The 12,056-nt window shown below is 56.9% G+C and overlaps 1 protein-coding gene across 1 annotated transcript in view; it reads right to left on the bottom strand.

Moving 5' to 3' along the window:
* The window catches only part of KY (kyphoscoliosis peptidase), a 23,586-nt gene that overhangs the window by 7,416 nt on the left and 4,114 nt on the right, over positions 1 to 12,056 (bottom strand). Inside the window, exons 2-9 of the mRNA XM_009993528.1 lie at positions 11,525 to 11,596; positions 8,658 to 8,720; positions 6,456 to 6,530; positions 6,229 to 6,270; positions 5,175 to 5,225; positions 3,404 to 3,486; positions 2,950 to 3,058; positions 598 to 715 (exon numbers count right to left, since the gene is read on the bottom strand). Of these exons, the coding sequence (XP_009991830.1) occupies positions 598 to 715; positions 2,950 to 3,058; positions 3,404 to 3,486; positions 5,175 to 5,225; positions 6,229 to 6,270; positions 6,456 to 6,530; positions 8,658 to 8,720; positions 11,525 to 11,596 (613 nt within the window). The remainder of the gene's footprint in view (positions 1 to 597; positions 716 to 2,949; positions 3,059 to 3,403; positions 3,487 to 5,174; positions 5,226 to 6,228; positions 6,271 to 6,455; positions 6,531 to 8,657; positions 8,721 to 11,524; positions 11,597 to 12,056) is intronic.

Raw genomic sequence — 12,056 nt, 5'->3', positions numbered from 1 at the left:
TGGAATGTTAACTCTCATGGAATCACAGCCTGGCAGGGGTTGGGAGGGACCTCTGAAGATCATCCAGTCCAACCCCCTGCCAGAGCAGGACCCAAACCAGGGCAGGTCACTCAGAAAGGCATCCAGACAGGGCTGGAAAGGCTCCAGAGAAGGAGACTCCACAGCCTCTCTGGGCAGCCTGTCCCAGGGCTCTGTCACCCTCACAGCAAAGAAGTTCTTCCTCATGTTGAGGTGGAACTTCCTGGGCTCCAGTTTGAATCCATTGCCCCTCGTCCTGTCCCAGGGCACAAGTGACAAGAGCTTGTCCCTGCCTTCTTGATGCCCTCATGTATTGATAGACATTAATTAGATCCCCCCTCAGTCTTCTCCTCTCTAGACTGAACAGCCCCAGGTCTCTCAGCCTTTCCCCATCAGGTGTTCCAGTCCCTTCATCATCCTTGTAGCCTCCCTTGGACTCTCCCCAGTAGATCCCTGTTCCTCTGGAACTAGGGAGCCCAGAACTGGACACAACACTCCAGGTGAAGTCTCAGCAGGGCTGAGCAGAGGGGGAGCAGAACCTGTTCTCCCTGGCCCTGAAGGTTTCTGAGCTTCCTTTACCTGCACATCTGCTCCAGGAGCCCCGCGTAGCCCTCACAGATGCCCTTCCCTGCCAGCAGCACCTCCATGGGCTTGCTGGGCAGCTGGCTCTTGTCATGGTAGCCCACAATGTCATACTCTGCAGGAAGGAAGGCAGAGGAAAAGTCACCCCAAAGACTGAGGCAGCAGGAGCAACCCTTGGATTGCTTCTCGTCTGTCTCCTGAGCAAGAGGGACATGGTCTGTCTCTCTTTGTTCCAAGCCCGGGCTGGGATTCAGCAGCTGAATCCAAACGGGAACAAAACCCTGGGCTTTGGGTTTGTTTTCAGGTCAAGTGGGCCTGCCCTGCTATCTCTGGTGAAACACAAGGGAATCACAGGATGGTTTGGGTTGGAAGGGACCTTGAAGATCACCCAGATCCAACCCCACCTCAAGGGAGTTCTGCACTGGAAGGGCTCATCCTGGTGCTGCTGCCAGAGGGAACCACTGAGCTTTTCATGCTCATTCCAAGCAATTTGGGTTAAAAAATACCTGGAAAGTGGCTTGTTGGGGAAGAGCTGAAGTGATTCTTTGCAAGGGAGCCCTATGAGCACCTGGAAGAGCAGGAAACCTAGGTCTGTTTGAACGAGTGCAGGAAAGCAGCACAGGCAGAGCCTGAGGAACTGGTCTGGGAGGGTTAACCCAGGGCTGCCTTGGAACCTCTTCCTGAAAACACAGGGGTTTTTTTCTGCCCAAGCTCCAAGGAATCAGCTGATCCATCCTCCCTTTCATGCTGGGGAAGGGAAGGGAGGGGAAAAAAATCTGTCAAAGTGCTGAATTTGTGCTGTGGGGAGATGCTGAGGGTGGCCTGGGGCTGTGGGGTCCTCTCCACGGTGGCTGTGGAGCACCTGGGGGGCACAGGGAGCTGGGTGGGGGTGCCTGGCTCTGGGTTGGTGCTGGAAGGGGTGGCTGGAAGAACTGGTGGTGCTGCTGCTGCCTGGAGCTCCTCACAGGCTCGTGACAAACCCAGGCAAGGAAGGGGTTTGCGTGGTCAGTGCCCTGCCAGGAGGGACACATCCTGGCTGTGTGAGCTGATTGAAACCCCCAGCACTGGGATTCTTGTGAATAGGGGTCAGTTTCTGCTGGAAGGGAGGAGAACAGGGGCCAAAAATGGCAGGAGAAAAACCTTGTGAGATCACAAATAGAGCTACTGGGGATCAGGGACCTCCTGTGAATGTGTGTGAGGGAACCTGAGCCAGCCTGGCAGCTCCAGGGCACAGGGAGCACAGGAAGCACAGCTGTGCTTCCCTCACCTTCCCACATCAGGGAATCACAGGCTGGTCTGGGTTGGAGGGGACCTAGAGATGCTCCAGGGCTTGTTGGTGGGACAGGGCAGCTGCTGGTGGGACAGGACACCTGGTGGAGAGCAGAAGTGTGGGAAGCCCTGGTCTCATCTCAGGCCTGCTGAGATCAGCAGAGCTTTGCCAGCAACTGCACAATTAGCATCTTAGGTCAGTCCCAAGCAGCTTTAATCTCACCCTTAAATCTGCAGACTGCTGAGCCCACTGCATCTCCTGAAACCCTCTGAGCACTTGACTCATCCCAGCCTGAGCCTCTTGGCTGCTGATCATTCACTCTTTGTGTTATTGACTCATTTCTGCCTGGGACCACCTCCTCCTTCCTTGTCCTCTTGACATCTCCTGGTTATTTCTGAAACATCAGCATGGCCCAGAATGGAGCTGGGGAGGAATGGGCAGGACAACCTGGGTGATGGCAGCTCTCAGCGGGGTTGAAGGGTGCAGGAATGGCCACCAGGCAGGGGCCAGCAAGGATGGGGGATGCTGACCCTGATGTGCTGAGCTGGCCAGGCTGCAGGTGGGAAGTGGAGCACGGGATGTCCCCACAAACCATGGGGACCATGCTGGCAGTGAAGCAGCTGAGGGGCTGCTGGGTGGGCTGTCCAGGCTGCAGGAGCAGCTGTGGGGGCACAAAGCTGGGCAAGGCAGCAGGAGGGTTCCTGGTGGGACCCTCCCAGGGCAAAGGCACCAGCGTATGAGGGGACAGGGGTTGAGGACAGTGGTGGAGATGAAACTTGTGGTGGTGTTAGATGGCTCTGAATGCAGGCTCTGGTGCTTGGCAGCCTGGCTTCATGCTCTGGGTGCTTAGGTGGTGGGGATTTGTAGGGTTACACTTTCAGGTACGTTGGGTAGGAGCTACGGAGTCATCCTCTGGGAAGAAGCAATTCAGACACAAAGCTTGTAGGGGCTGGCAGTGCTGGGAGAGGGGCTGTGGGAACAGAGAGGGTGAGGTGAGCCCTGGGCACAGCAAACTGCCCTGGCAGCCTGACGGGGTGAGAGCAGCTGCCTCATCTCCTCAGCTGGAGGTCTCAACCTACCTATGTGGTGGCAGATCCACATCCAGATGGCTCGGACCTTCTCCAGGTCAGTCCTGGCTGGTTTCAGCAGGGCTCTAACAAGCTCCTCTACACTGCTCTTGAAGTTCACCTGTTTGGGAGGGGGAAGCATTGCAAGGTCCTGGTGAAGAAATTGCTCTGGTAGATCTCCCTGCCCCCTCTTTGTTCTTCTAAAGCTGCTGAGACCCCACCTGCCAGGAGGCTGCTTTGACTTGAGTTTCATTCAAAGCAGCACTGCAAAGCCGTATTTTGAGCAAGAAGTGTTTTTGCCCATAGTTTCTGTCCTAGAGTGAGATCTTTGCACACAGGAAAATGTTTTTTCTCTTGTTTGGGAGGTTTTGAGGATCTGGGGCTGAGCTGGTGTCAGTGCTGGTGGCTCAGGGAACATCCCCCCCAGGGGAGCTGGAGGGAGGACAGAGGCCAAAGCAGGACTTACTTTTAATGCATAGGCATCCAGCTTCTCAAATTGCTGCAGATCTACTGGCAGGGACTTCAAAGAGGATTTGTCCCACGGATAGGCTGGAGAGAAATGAGCTGTCATTGTCTCGGGAAGGGAGGGGATGTGTTTCCTGGCTGCAGGCTGGAACGAGGGGACAGTGCTGAGCTCCTGCCCCAGCCCTGCTGGCATCAGCCCTCAGCAGGTGCTTAGGGAGCAGGGGACATGGGGCCATTCCCAGGAGGAAGCTGTGTGGAAAGCAGGAGCCACCCTGAGTGCTCTGGGCTGGAGCAGGAGGTGCCCCTGCCTCCCTGGGCAGTGCAGGGAACCCCTGGAGGTGCACAGCAGGGAAGGCAGCAGCACCAGGGCAAACCTGTGCTGTGGACACTCTGGCAAGACCCCGGCTTGAAGAAAACCCACCAACACAGCAGTTGTGTTGCAAGCCCTGAGTGAAGGGGCAGGATTCTGCAGGGATTCAAGTGCAGGAGCAGCTGGTCCAGCCCTGCTGTTCCTGCCCCTGCTGGGCTCTGCAGGCTCCTGGCTCTGCTCAGTGGGAATAAAGGGTGAATAACTTGCCCTAATGACCCAGGTAACGTGTTGCTAACAGGCTCTGCAGGAGCTGCTGCTGCTCCCTCTCATCACTGAGCAGCCCAAGGGACCCAGGATGTGTTGGGTGGGCACCTGCCTGGGGCTGCTCAGGGCTCCCCAGCTCAGAGGGTGAGGGAGCCCTGAGCTCTGCAGCCACCTCACCCCCTTCCAGCTGCTGTCCAGGCCAGTTAGTTCCAAAGTGACTCTTCTAGCTCTCTCTGCTGGGTTGGTGTGTCTCTGGGAGGACCAGATTGCAAAGATCTCAAAGGGAATTTGTCGTGTGGCTCCTGGGAGCTGGGAGGAGGTGGATGGATGGGGCTGTGGAGCTGCTGGGTGCCTGGACAGGTGGCCAGGAGAAGGGAGCTGCCTTGGGCTTGGCCTGGGTGTGTGCTGGTTAATGGGTCACCCTTGCTGAGCACATGGGACACCCCTCTGCTGCCTTCTCGGGGGGTCCTGGGACCATCCATCCCTAGTGAAGCAGCTGGCAGGGCTCCTGAACTCTCTGCTCACCACTTGCTCCATCCCCCCCCAAAAAAACCAGGGCTCTGGCTTCTTGGCCACCAGCTCCAGCCTACCAGGCAGGTGGCCAAAACTGCTCCTGACTTGCAGAGGAGGTTCTGCCCCACGGGGGGGTTCTGGGGCCCCCAGCCCTGCTCCCCAGCCCTGTCCCAGGCACAACCCACACCCTGGCACGTGGCCTCTGCTTCTGGGGCAGCCCTGGTGGGCTGGCTCTGGGGTTTTGCCCTGCCAAGGGGCTGTGGTACCGACCCTGGAGAGACAGGAACCAGATGTAGGTGTTCACAGGTTCCCACTCCCTGAAAATGACTTTTTTTAAACTGAGTTATCAGTTTGATCTGTTTTCCTCTTGTTCAGGTTCCAGCTCCCCATGGATATGGGGCCCACAGGAGGTTCAAGGTACTGGCTGGCAAAGCAGCCCCCCTTGGGTGTGGAGCCTTCAGGAGCTCCAGAGGGGGGGTCCCCAAAGCCACCCCCCCCACCTGCCACCCTGACAACCAGGGGGTTGGGAACCTGAAGGTTTCTGCTGGTCATAGAAATGAAAGCCCTTGTGGGTGCTCTGGAGTCTGGGGTTGGCTCTGGTTGTAGGGCTGCTCCTGCCTGGGGCTGCCCCACCTGGAGCCCCACTCTGCCAGCAGCAGGGAGTGAGGAGACAACTGGGAGTTACCGTGCAGGTCTTCCCCTCCTGGTGGCCTTGGGGCTTTGGTCCTCTGGAAACCTAGACAATTGGGGAAGGGAAGGTGAGGTGAGAAGTTCTGGGTAGGAGAAAGAGACATGGAGTGATTCTGGGGTGCAGGAGTGGGTGGGACGAGCTGACATGGAGGCTTTTCTGGGTCTGTTCCCTTTGCCTGGACGTGGATCTTGACACCCAGTGGAGGATGAAGCCACCAGGACCTCTCTCTGTGCCCACCTCCTCTCCCTGCTGCCCCGTGGCTCTGCTGGGGCCCCGTTCCTGGCAGCCACAGAGCTCCTGTCCTGCCCGAGGGTTGGGGGATATCTGACCCCTGCCACCACCCCCCAGACCCCCGGGGTGTGGAAGGAGGGAGAGCTGAGCTCCAGAGACATGAGGTGCTAACCCTGTAGAAAGCCTGGTGGCAGCTGGAGGGTTTCTGAGGGACACTGCAGGCCCTGGAATGTCACCAGCTGCCCTATCCCAGAGTCTGTGGAGGAGGAGACTCCATTTGCCCCAGGATTTAGCCTGGAGAAGAGAAGGCTCCAGGGAGACCTTAGAGCAGCTTCCAGTGCCTGAAGGGGCTCCAGGAAAGCTGGGGAGGGACTTGGGACAAGGGCAGGGAGGGAGAGGACAAGGGGGAAGGGATGAAAACTGGCAGAGGGGAGATTGAGGTGAGACATGAGGAGGGAATTGTGGAGTGTGAGGGTGGTGAGAGCCTGGCCCAGGTTGCCCAGGGAAGCTGTGGCTGCCCCATCCCTGGCAGTGTTGAGGGGCAGGTTGGATGGGGCTTGGAGCAACCTGGGCTGGTGGGAGGTGTCCCTGCCCATGCAGGGGGTTGGAGCTGGGTGATCTTGAAGGTCCCTTCCAACCCAAACCTGTCTGGGATTCTATGAAGCCCCAGGTGCTGGCAGGGTCCAGCAGCCTCTACCCAGCAGGGAGAGCAGGCAGAGGGGTTGGCATCCTCTCAAGAGCCCCCCATGGGGAGAAGGAAGCCCCTCTGGGCAAGGACTGGCCTGGGGATGCATTCCATGGCACAGCAGAACCTCACCTTTGTTGTCCTGACCTCCCAGGCTGGGCAGCCCCCGGGGACCTGCAAGAACCCGGGCACAGTTACTGGGGTGATGGCAACACCTGCCCTGGCTGGAGGGGGTGGCAGAGCCTGGAGCTCCCAGGGGGCCTGGTGCCCTCCCCACTTCTGGAAAGGGAAGGAAGAAGCCCCTCAACCCTCCCGCCCTCCACCTGCTCTGCCAGGACTTGGAGCCCAGGCTTTGGTACCTTTGCCAAAGGAGAGTTTCTTGAAGAGCTGGGGGGTGGTGTCCTTGGGGTGAACCTCCACTGTCACTTGGGTTCCTGCAAGAAACCATGACAAACCCCCTGAGGAAAGGGGAAACCTAGCAGGCCACGGAGGAGAAGGGCAGGGTTGCTGAGGCTGAACCCTGAACCTGAGCAAAATAAATGGCAGGTTGGGAAGGTACCAAAGGGCTTGGATTTCCTGGCAAAACAAAACAACCCCTGAGATAAACTCAGAAAACATCTGCTCACCTCTGGTGTGACTTGTGGTGCTCAAAAATTAAAAGACAGCCCTTTAGAGCCTAAAAAGGGAGGAAGTGGATCCTCAGAAAGGCTGCAGGAAAGCTGGGGAGGGGCTTGGGACAAGGGCAGGGAGGGAGAGGACAAGGGGGAAGGGATGAAAACTGGGAGAGGGAGATTGAGGTGAGACATGAGGAGGGAATTGTGGAGTGTGAGGGTGGTGAGAGCCTGGCCCAGGTTGCCCAGGGAAGCTGTGGCTGCCCCATCCCTGGCAGTGTTGAAGGGCAGGTTGGATGGGGCTTGGAGCAACCTGGGCTGGTGGGAGGTGTCCCTGCCCATGCAGGGGGTTGGAGCTGGATGGTCTTGAAGGTCCCTTCCAACCCAAACCATTCAGTGATTGAAAATGGTTTGACTGTTGACATCAAACTCTTTTGCCTCCAAGAGCTCTGGCAGAGCCCTGGGATTTGTGCTCCAGGAGCCAGGCTGCTCCAGACCCACCTGAGATGGAATCCTGGGAGTCTTCACGTGCAACAATTCATGGAGATAAGTCCAAGGAAAAAAAGTTAGGGAATGACTTGTAAGAACTACCTGAACTTTTTGAAAGAAACTGCATATTTCTTTTTTTTTTTTTTGGCAAGCCCTCCAGGTTTTGCAACCACTGAGGTTCCCTGGAGGACCCCAGGGCTCTGGTGGGCTCCCCGTTCTGGATCAGGCAGGGGTTCCTTTAGAGACTGAAGGTCAAGATGGGAATGCAGCTCGGGGCTGCTGGCCAAGCAGTCCTGCCACCACCAGAGCCTTGGGACACCTGGAGTGTTCCTTGAAAGCCACCTCTTGGAACCAGCTCATTAGGTAGGAATCTGCAGAGTCATCAGGGCTTTCCTGCAGGCTTGAACCTGACATGGAAGGGTTTTTTCATCTCCTGTGGTTATGCTGAAAAGTGAGGTGTCCTTCAGAGCCTCAGAAGGCCAGAGAAGTTGTAAAACTCCCTTTGAAATCCCCAGGTTTTACGCCTGTTCTGGGCTGTTGGCATCTCAGGGTGTTGAGATCTGAGCTGCTTGGGAACTTCTCAGTTCCAAGGGAAACTGAAGCTGTTGCCAAAGGCACAACTCGGTGCCACCAGCCCCGCTGCCTCCTGATTTCTTGGCTTTCCAGGGGTCCCTTTTTATTTCTGGAAACCATTTGCATCTTTGGGTTTTTGTGAGGCTTTTTTTTGGTTTTTTTTGTTGACAACTTCCACCTTCTCAGTTTCCCCCCATAAATTAAAATCCCTTTTTTTTTCAAGGGATTTAAAGACCAGAGATGCCTCCTGCCAGTGCCTTGAAAAGCAACTTAAAAACTAAGAAAAAAGCAGCAATTCACAGAAATTTTGCAAAGTGCTTCATCTGTTGCTTTAAAACCTGAAACAGTTTTTGAAACAGTTGCTGATTTTTTAAAAAATTATAGATATTTTTAATATTCCTAATCCAGGTTTCCTTCATGCAGGACCATGTGCATGTCTCCTCCTGTCTGTGGCCAGGGAAGTCCTGGGACAGGGTGTGCTTTGGGGTGCAGCTGCCCCCAGGGCAGGGACCCTGCAAGGGTCTGGCCTAGGAAAGGACTTCTCCAACCAGCTGAACTTCTGGCAACATGATTCCTTGCACCCTTCCATCAGCACTGGAGTAGCTGTCTCTGGGCAGGATTGTGTTGTTATCCTGCTTTTGGATTCCATCAAGGCCATGTCCTGGCACTCAGGGGAATGGTGGGAACCCAGGGGCTCCGTGCTGAGAGACCCAAGGATTCTCCTGGAGCCCTTGGGATTTTTAATTCTTCACTCTCAAGATCACAAAACGGGACTTTCTGGCTCTTTTGGTGTGTTCTGAGGTTATTTTTTCACCGGGAAGCTGGCGTGTGAGCTGACTGAAGCCCTGCCCTGAAACCCCCCCCTGTGTCCCTTGGGTCCCCACTTACCTTCGTTGGAGTAGGAGGTGACGGTTTGTGTCTGGGTGCAGAGCTCCCTGGGGACCTGCTGCCCTGCTGGCACAAGGAGAAACAGCTCAGAGCCTTGAGGAGAGCAGGAGTGGGCTCAGCCTGTGCCCTGGCTCAGCACTGCAGCAAGTGCCAGCCCTGTGCTCCAGCTCTGCCCCCAGCTCCAGGGGGATGCTCCAGCCTGGAGAAGGCTGGGGTGGGCACTGCTGCTTTGCTGGGGGGTCAGGGTGCTCAGGCAGCAGGTGCATGTTTGGAGAGGTGAGTGGGTGGGTTAGTGGGGCAGCATCGGTGTGTTGGTCACCTTCTCATCCTCACCTCTGTGCTCTGGGAGCCCCTGGCTGTGAACATCTGCAGGGGGTGGCAGGAGGATGGGCCAGACTCTGCTCAGGGGTGTCCAGGGACAGGACAAGGGGCAATGGGCACAAACTGGAGCTCAGGAGGGTCAAGTTCAACATGAGGAAAAGCTTCTTGCCTGGGAGGGTGACAGAGCCCTGGGACAGGCTGCCCAGGGAGGCTGTGGAGTCTCCATCCCTGCAGACATTCCAGCCCCACCTGGATGTGTTCCTGTGGGATCTGCTCTAGGGGATCCTGCTCTGGCAGGGGGTGGACTGGGTGATCTCCAGAGGTCCCTCCCAACCCTGATGACTCTATAACATGAGATAATTTAAGCCAGCATTGCCTTTACCCAAGCAGAGCAGACACACAAGTCAGAGAGAGCTGGTTTAGCAGGACAGTGCTCAGGAACTAAGCCCTTACTACTGAGGATGGTATCTCTTCAGGATACATCAGCACCTCCCACACTCTCCTGTTTCAGGCACTTTTCCTAGGGCCCAGAACTAAACACAGTGCAGGTCTGAAGTCCTTTTCCCATAGAATCCCATCAAGGAGCTCCTAATGATTGCATGTTTCCGAGCAGACAATTTTTCATAAAACACTACTTTAGTGTAATGATAGTTTCACATTCATTCCCTGCATAATTTCCTTAGCTGAATGTTCTGAAACTAATGCCAGGCTCACCAGAAGAAGAAATAACTTCTCTTGCCCATCAAAGGGCAAACAGCACCCAATCTGCAGGGGGTGGCAGGAGGATGGGCCAGACTCTGCTCAGGGGTGTCCAGGGACAGGACAAGGGGCAATGGGCACAAACTGGAGCTCAGGAGGGTCAAGTTCAACATGAGGAAAAGCTTCTTGCCTGGGAGGGTGACAGAGCCCTGGGACAGGCTGCCCAGGGAGGCTGTGGAGTCTCCATCCCTGCAGACATTCCAGCCCCACCTGGATGTGTTCCTGTGGGATCTGCTGTAGGGGATCCTGCTCTGGCAGGGGGTTGGACTGGGTGATCTCCAGAGGTCCCTTCCGACCTCAACCACTCTGTGACTGTGATGGTCCCAGCAGTGCCAGCCTGGGGGTCCTGGGGTGGGTGTCAAGGGCCACCAGGGACCAGGGCCAGGAGCCTGGTTTCCAGGGCTGGTCCTGAGGCCTGGCACTGTCCATACCCCATAGCTGGGGCAGGTAGGATGGGCTGTGTGGTGGGTTTGGTGGCTCCTGTGCTGTGGTTTGCAAACCCTTCAGCAGCACCAGCTGCTGGGTATGTCAGCACCTTCATCTAGATGCTATCAGGGCCAGCTGAAGGGGAAGCATTAACCCCTGCAGTGCTAGGGGAGCAAGAGCTCTGCCTGCTTCTCTGCCATCTCAGCAGCCCTCACAGGGATTTCAGTTGTGCCCAAGGTAAAGCTGCAAGGAAAGGTTTCCCTTGGGCATGGGACATGCTCCTGCTGGGTGGTGAATGATGGATCCTGTCCTCTCCCTCCCAACAGAGGCTCTGAATTGTCTCTGCAGACCCTCTTGAGCACAACAGCAGAGTGAGGGTGTTGAATATTTACCCACTTCCTAGAGTGGAGGTTTTGCTGGCTGGCATCTGAGACCCTCAGATGTGTTGGGAGAAAATAACACCCCAAAGTTGATTCTTGCCATGAACTACTTGTTGCCCCCAACCTGAGGGAGCCATCCAGCCCCACTGATCCCAGAGGGGCTTGGACCAGGGCTCCTGGGCAGAGCTGTGGCTTTTGTGTGTGGTTGTGGCTTGGCCTGGGGAAGCAGAGCTCTGGGTACTGAATCCCCTGTTGTCTGGCTTCACCTGTGCCCCCACCTTTCCCTGCTGGACCCCATGGGAGGCTTGGATTGCCAGGAACAGGTTGCCCAGGGAAGCTGTGGCTGCCCCATCCCTGGCAGTGTTGAAGGGCAGGTTGGATGGGGCTTGGAGCAACCTGGGCTGGTGGGAGGTGTCCCTGCCCATGCAGGGGGTTGGATCTGGGTGATCTTGAAGGTCCCTTCCAACCCAAAACCAGTCTGGGATTCTCTGGAAGCAAAGCTGGATGGGCTGATTCCCTCCCCTGGGAGCTGCTCTGTCCTGTGGCACAGCAGCCCTGCAGCCTGGCTGGGTGCAGCCAGGGGGGAAACCTCTTCAGATGTCCCTTCTACACTGCTCCAGGCCAGCGGAGGGAGGAACTGGCAGGGGAACATTCCAGGCTGGCATTCCCTGTGGTTCCTGGGTAGCGCCCAGGAGATGCAGGAGGTGTTGGTGGGGGGACAGCTTGAAACCCCAGAGCTTTCCTGCACCCCCCAGCTGGGTGAGTTTTGGGGAAAAGCTCTGGAAGCTCCACCTGCAACCTGAGCAATCGGGTCCCCAGCTCCACCTGCCCCCAGAGCAGCCCCCAGGAGCCAGGAAGGGCCGGGCTGTTCCCTGCAGGGCGTTGCTGAGGGGCAGGGCTGGGTGTGCTGTGGGTTTGCTGCTCTGCGGGTGGTTTTGAGAGAGAGAAGAAGACATTTGAGAGTGAGAAGAAGACACATACCATGTAGGTCCCTCCCCTGAGGTGGCCGGGATTTGCTGTTTCCATTTCCATCGTCCTGCAAACCTGTAAAACACAAAGATGAGCCTGGCAGGCTGACTCCTTGGAGAGAGGTTCTGGCTCTGCTGGGCTCCCCAGAACCCGGTGTGTCATCCCAGCTGGAGCTGGATGTCCCCGGGACCCACCTGCCCAGCCTCAGCCACAGGGTTTCTTGCAGCCCCCGTTGCTGGAGCGTAACATAAGAGGAAGAAAAAAGGTGCAGCAGCCCATGTCTGAGCTGCTCCTGAAGGGCTTGTTGGTGCCTGTGCTGGATGCCCTGGGAGGTGCAGCCTGCCCAGCTGTGCCTGCACATCTGGCTCTCCCCCAAGCTTTCAGAGCGGCAATGCTCCTTTTTCTCCGTGCACTGCCGCAGGGAGGGCTCCCCCGAGAGCTGCAGGGCACAGCTTGGGCCTTTTGCAAGATTCCCCGGCAGGACTGAGGAGCCGGGCCAGGCAGCCCGTCCCAAACTGCAGCTATAAATGGCTCGGGGCAGCCG

Source organism: Chaetura pelagica, unplaced genomic scaffold (genome assembly GCF_000747805.2).
Source record: "Chaetura pelagica isolate M959 unplaced genomic scaffold, ChaPel_1.0 scaffold192, whole genome shotgun sequence".
Taxonomy (NCBI): Eukaryota; Metazoa; Chordata; class Aves; order Apodiformes; family Apodidae; genus Chaetura; species Chaetura pelagica.
Note: the sequence above shows the minus strand (reverse complement) of the source record. Positions and strands in the feature narration are given on the sequence as shown.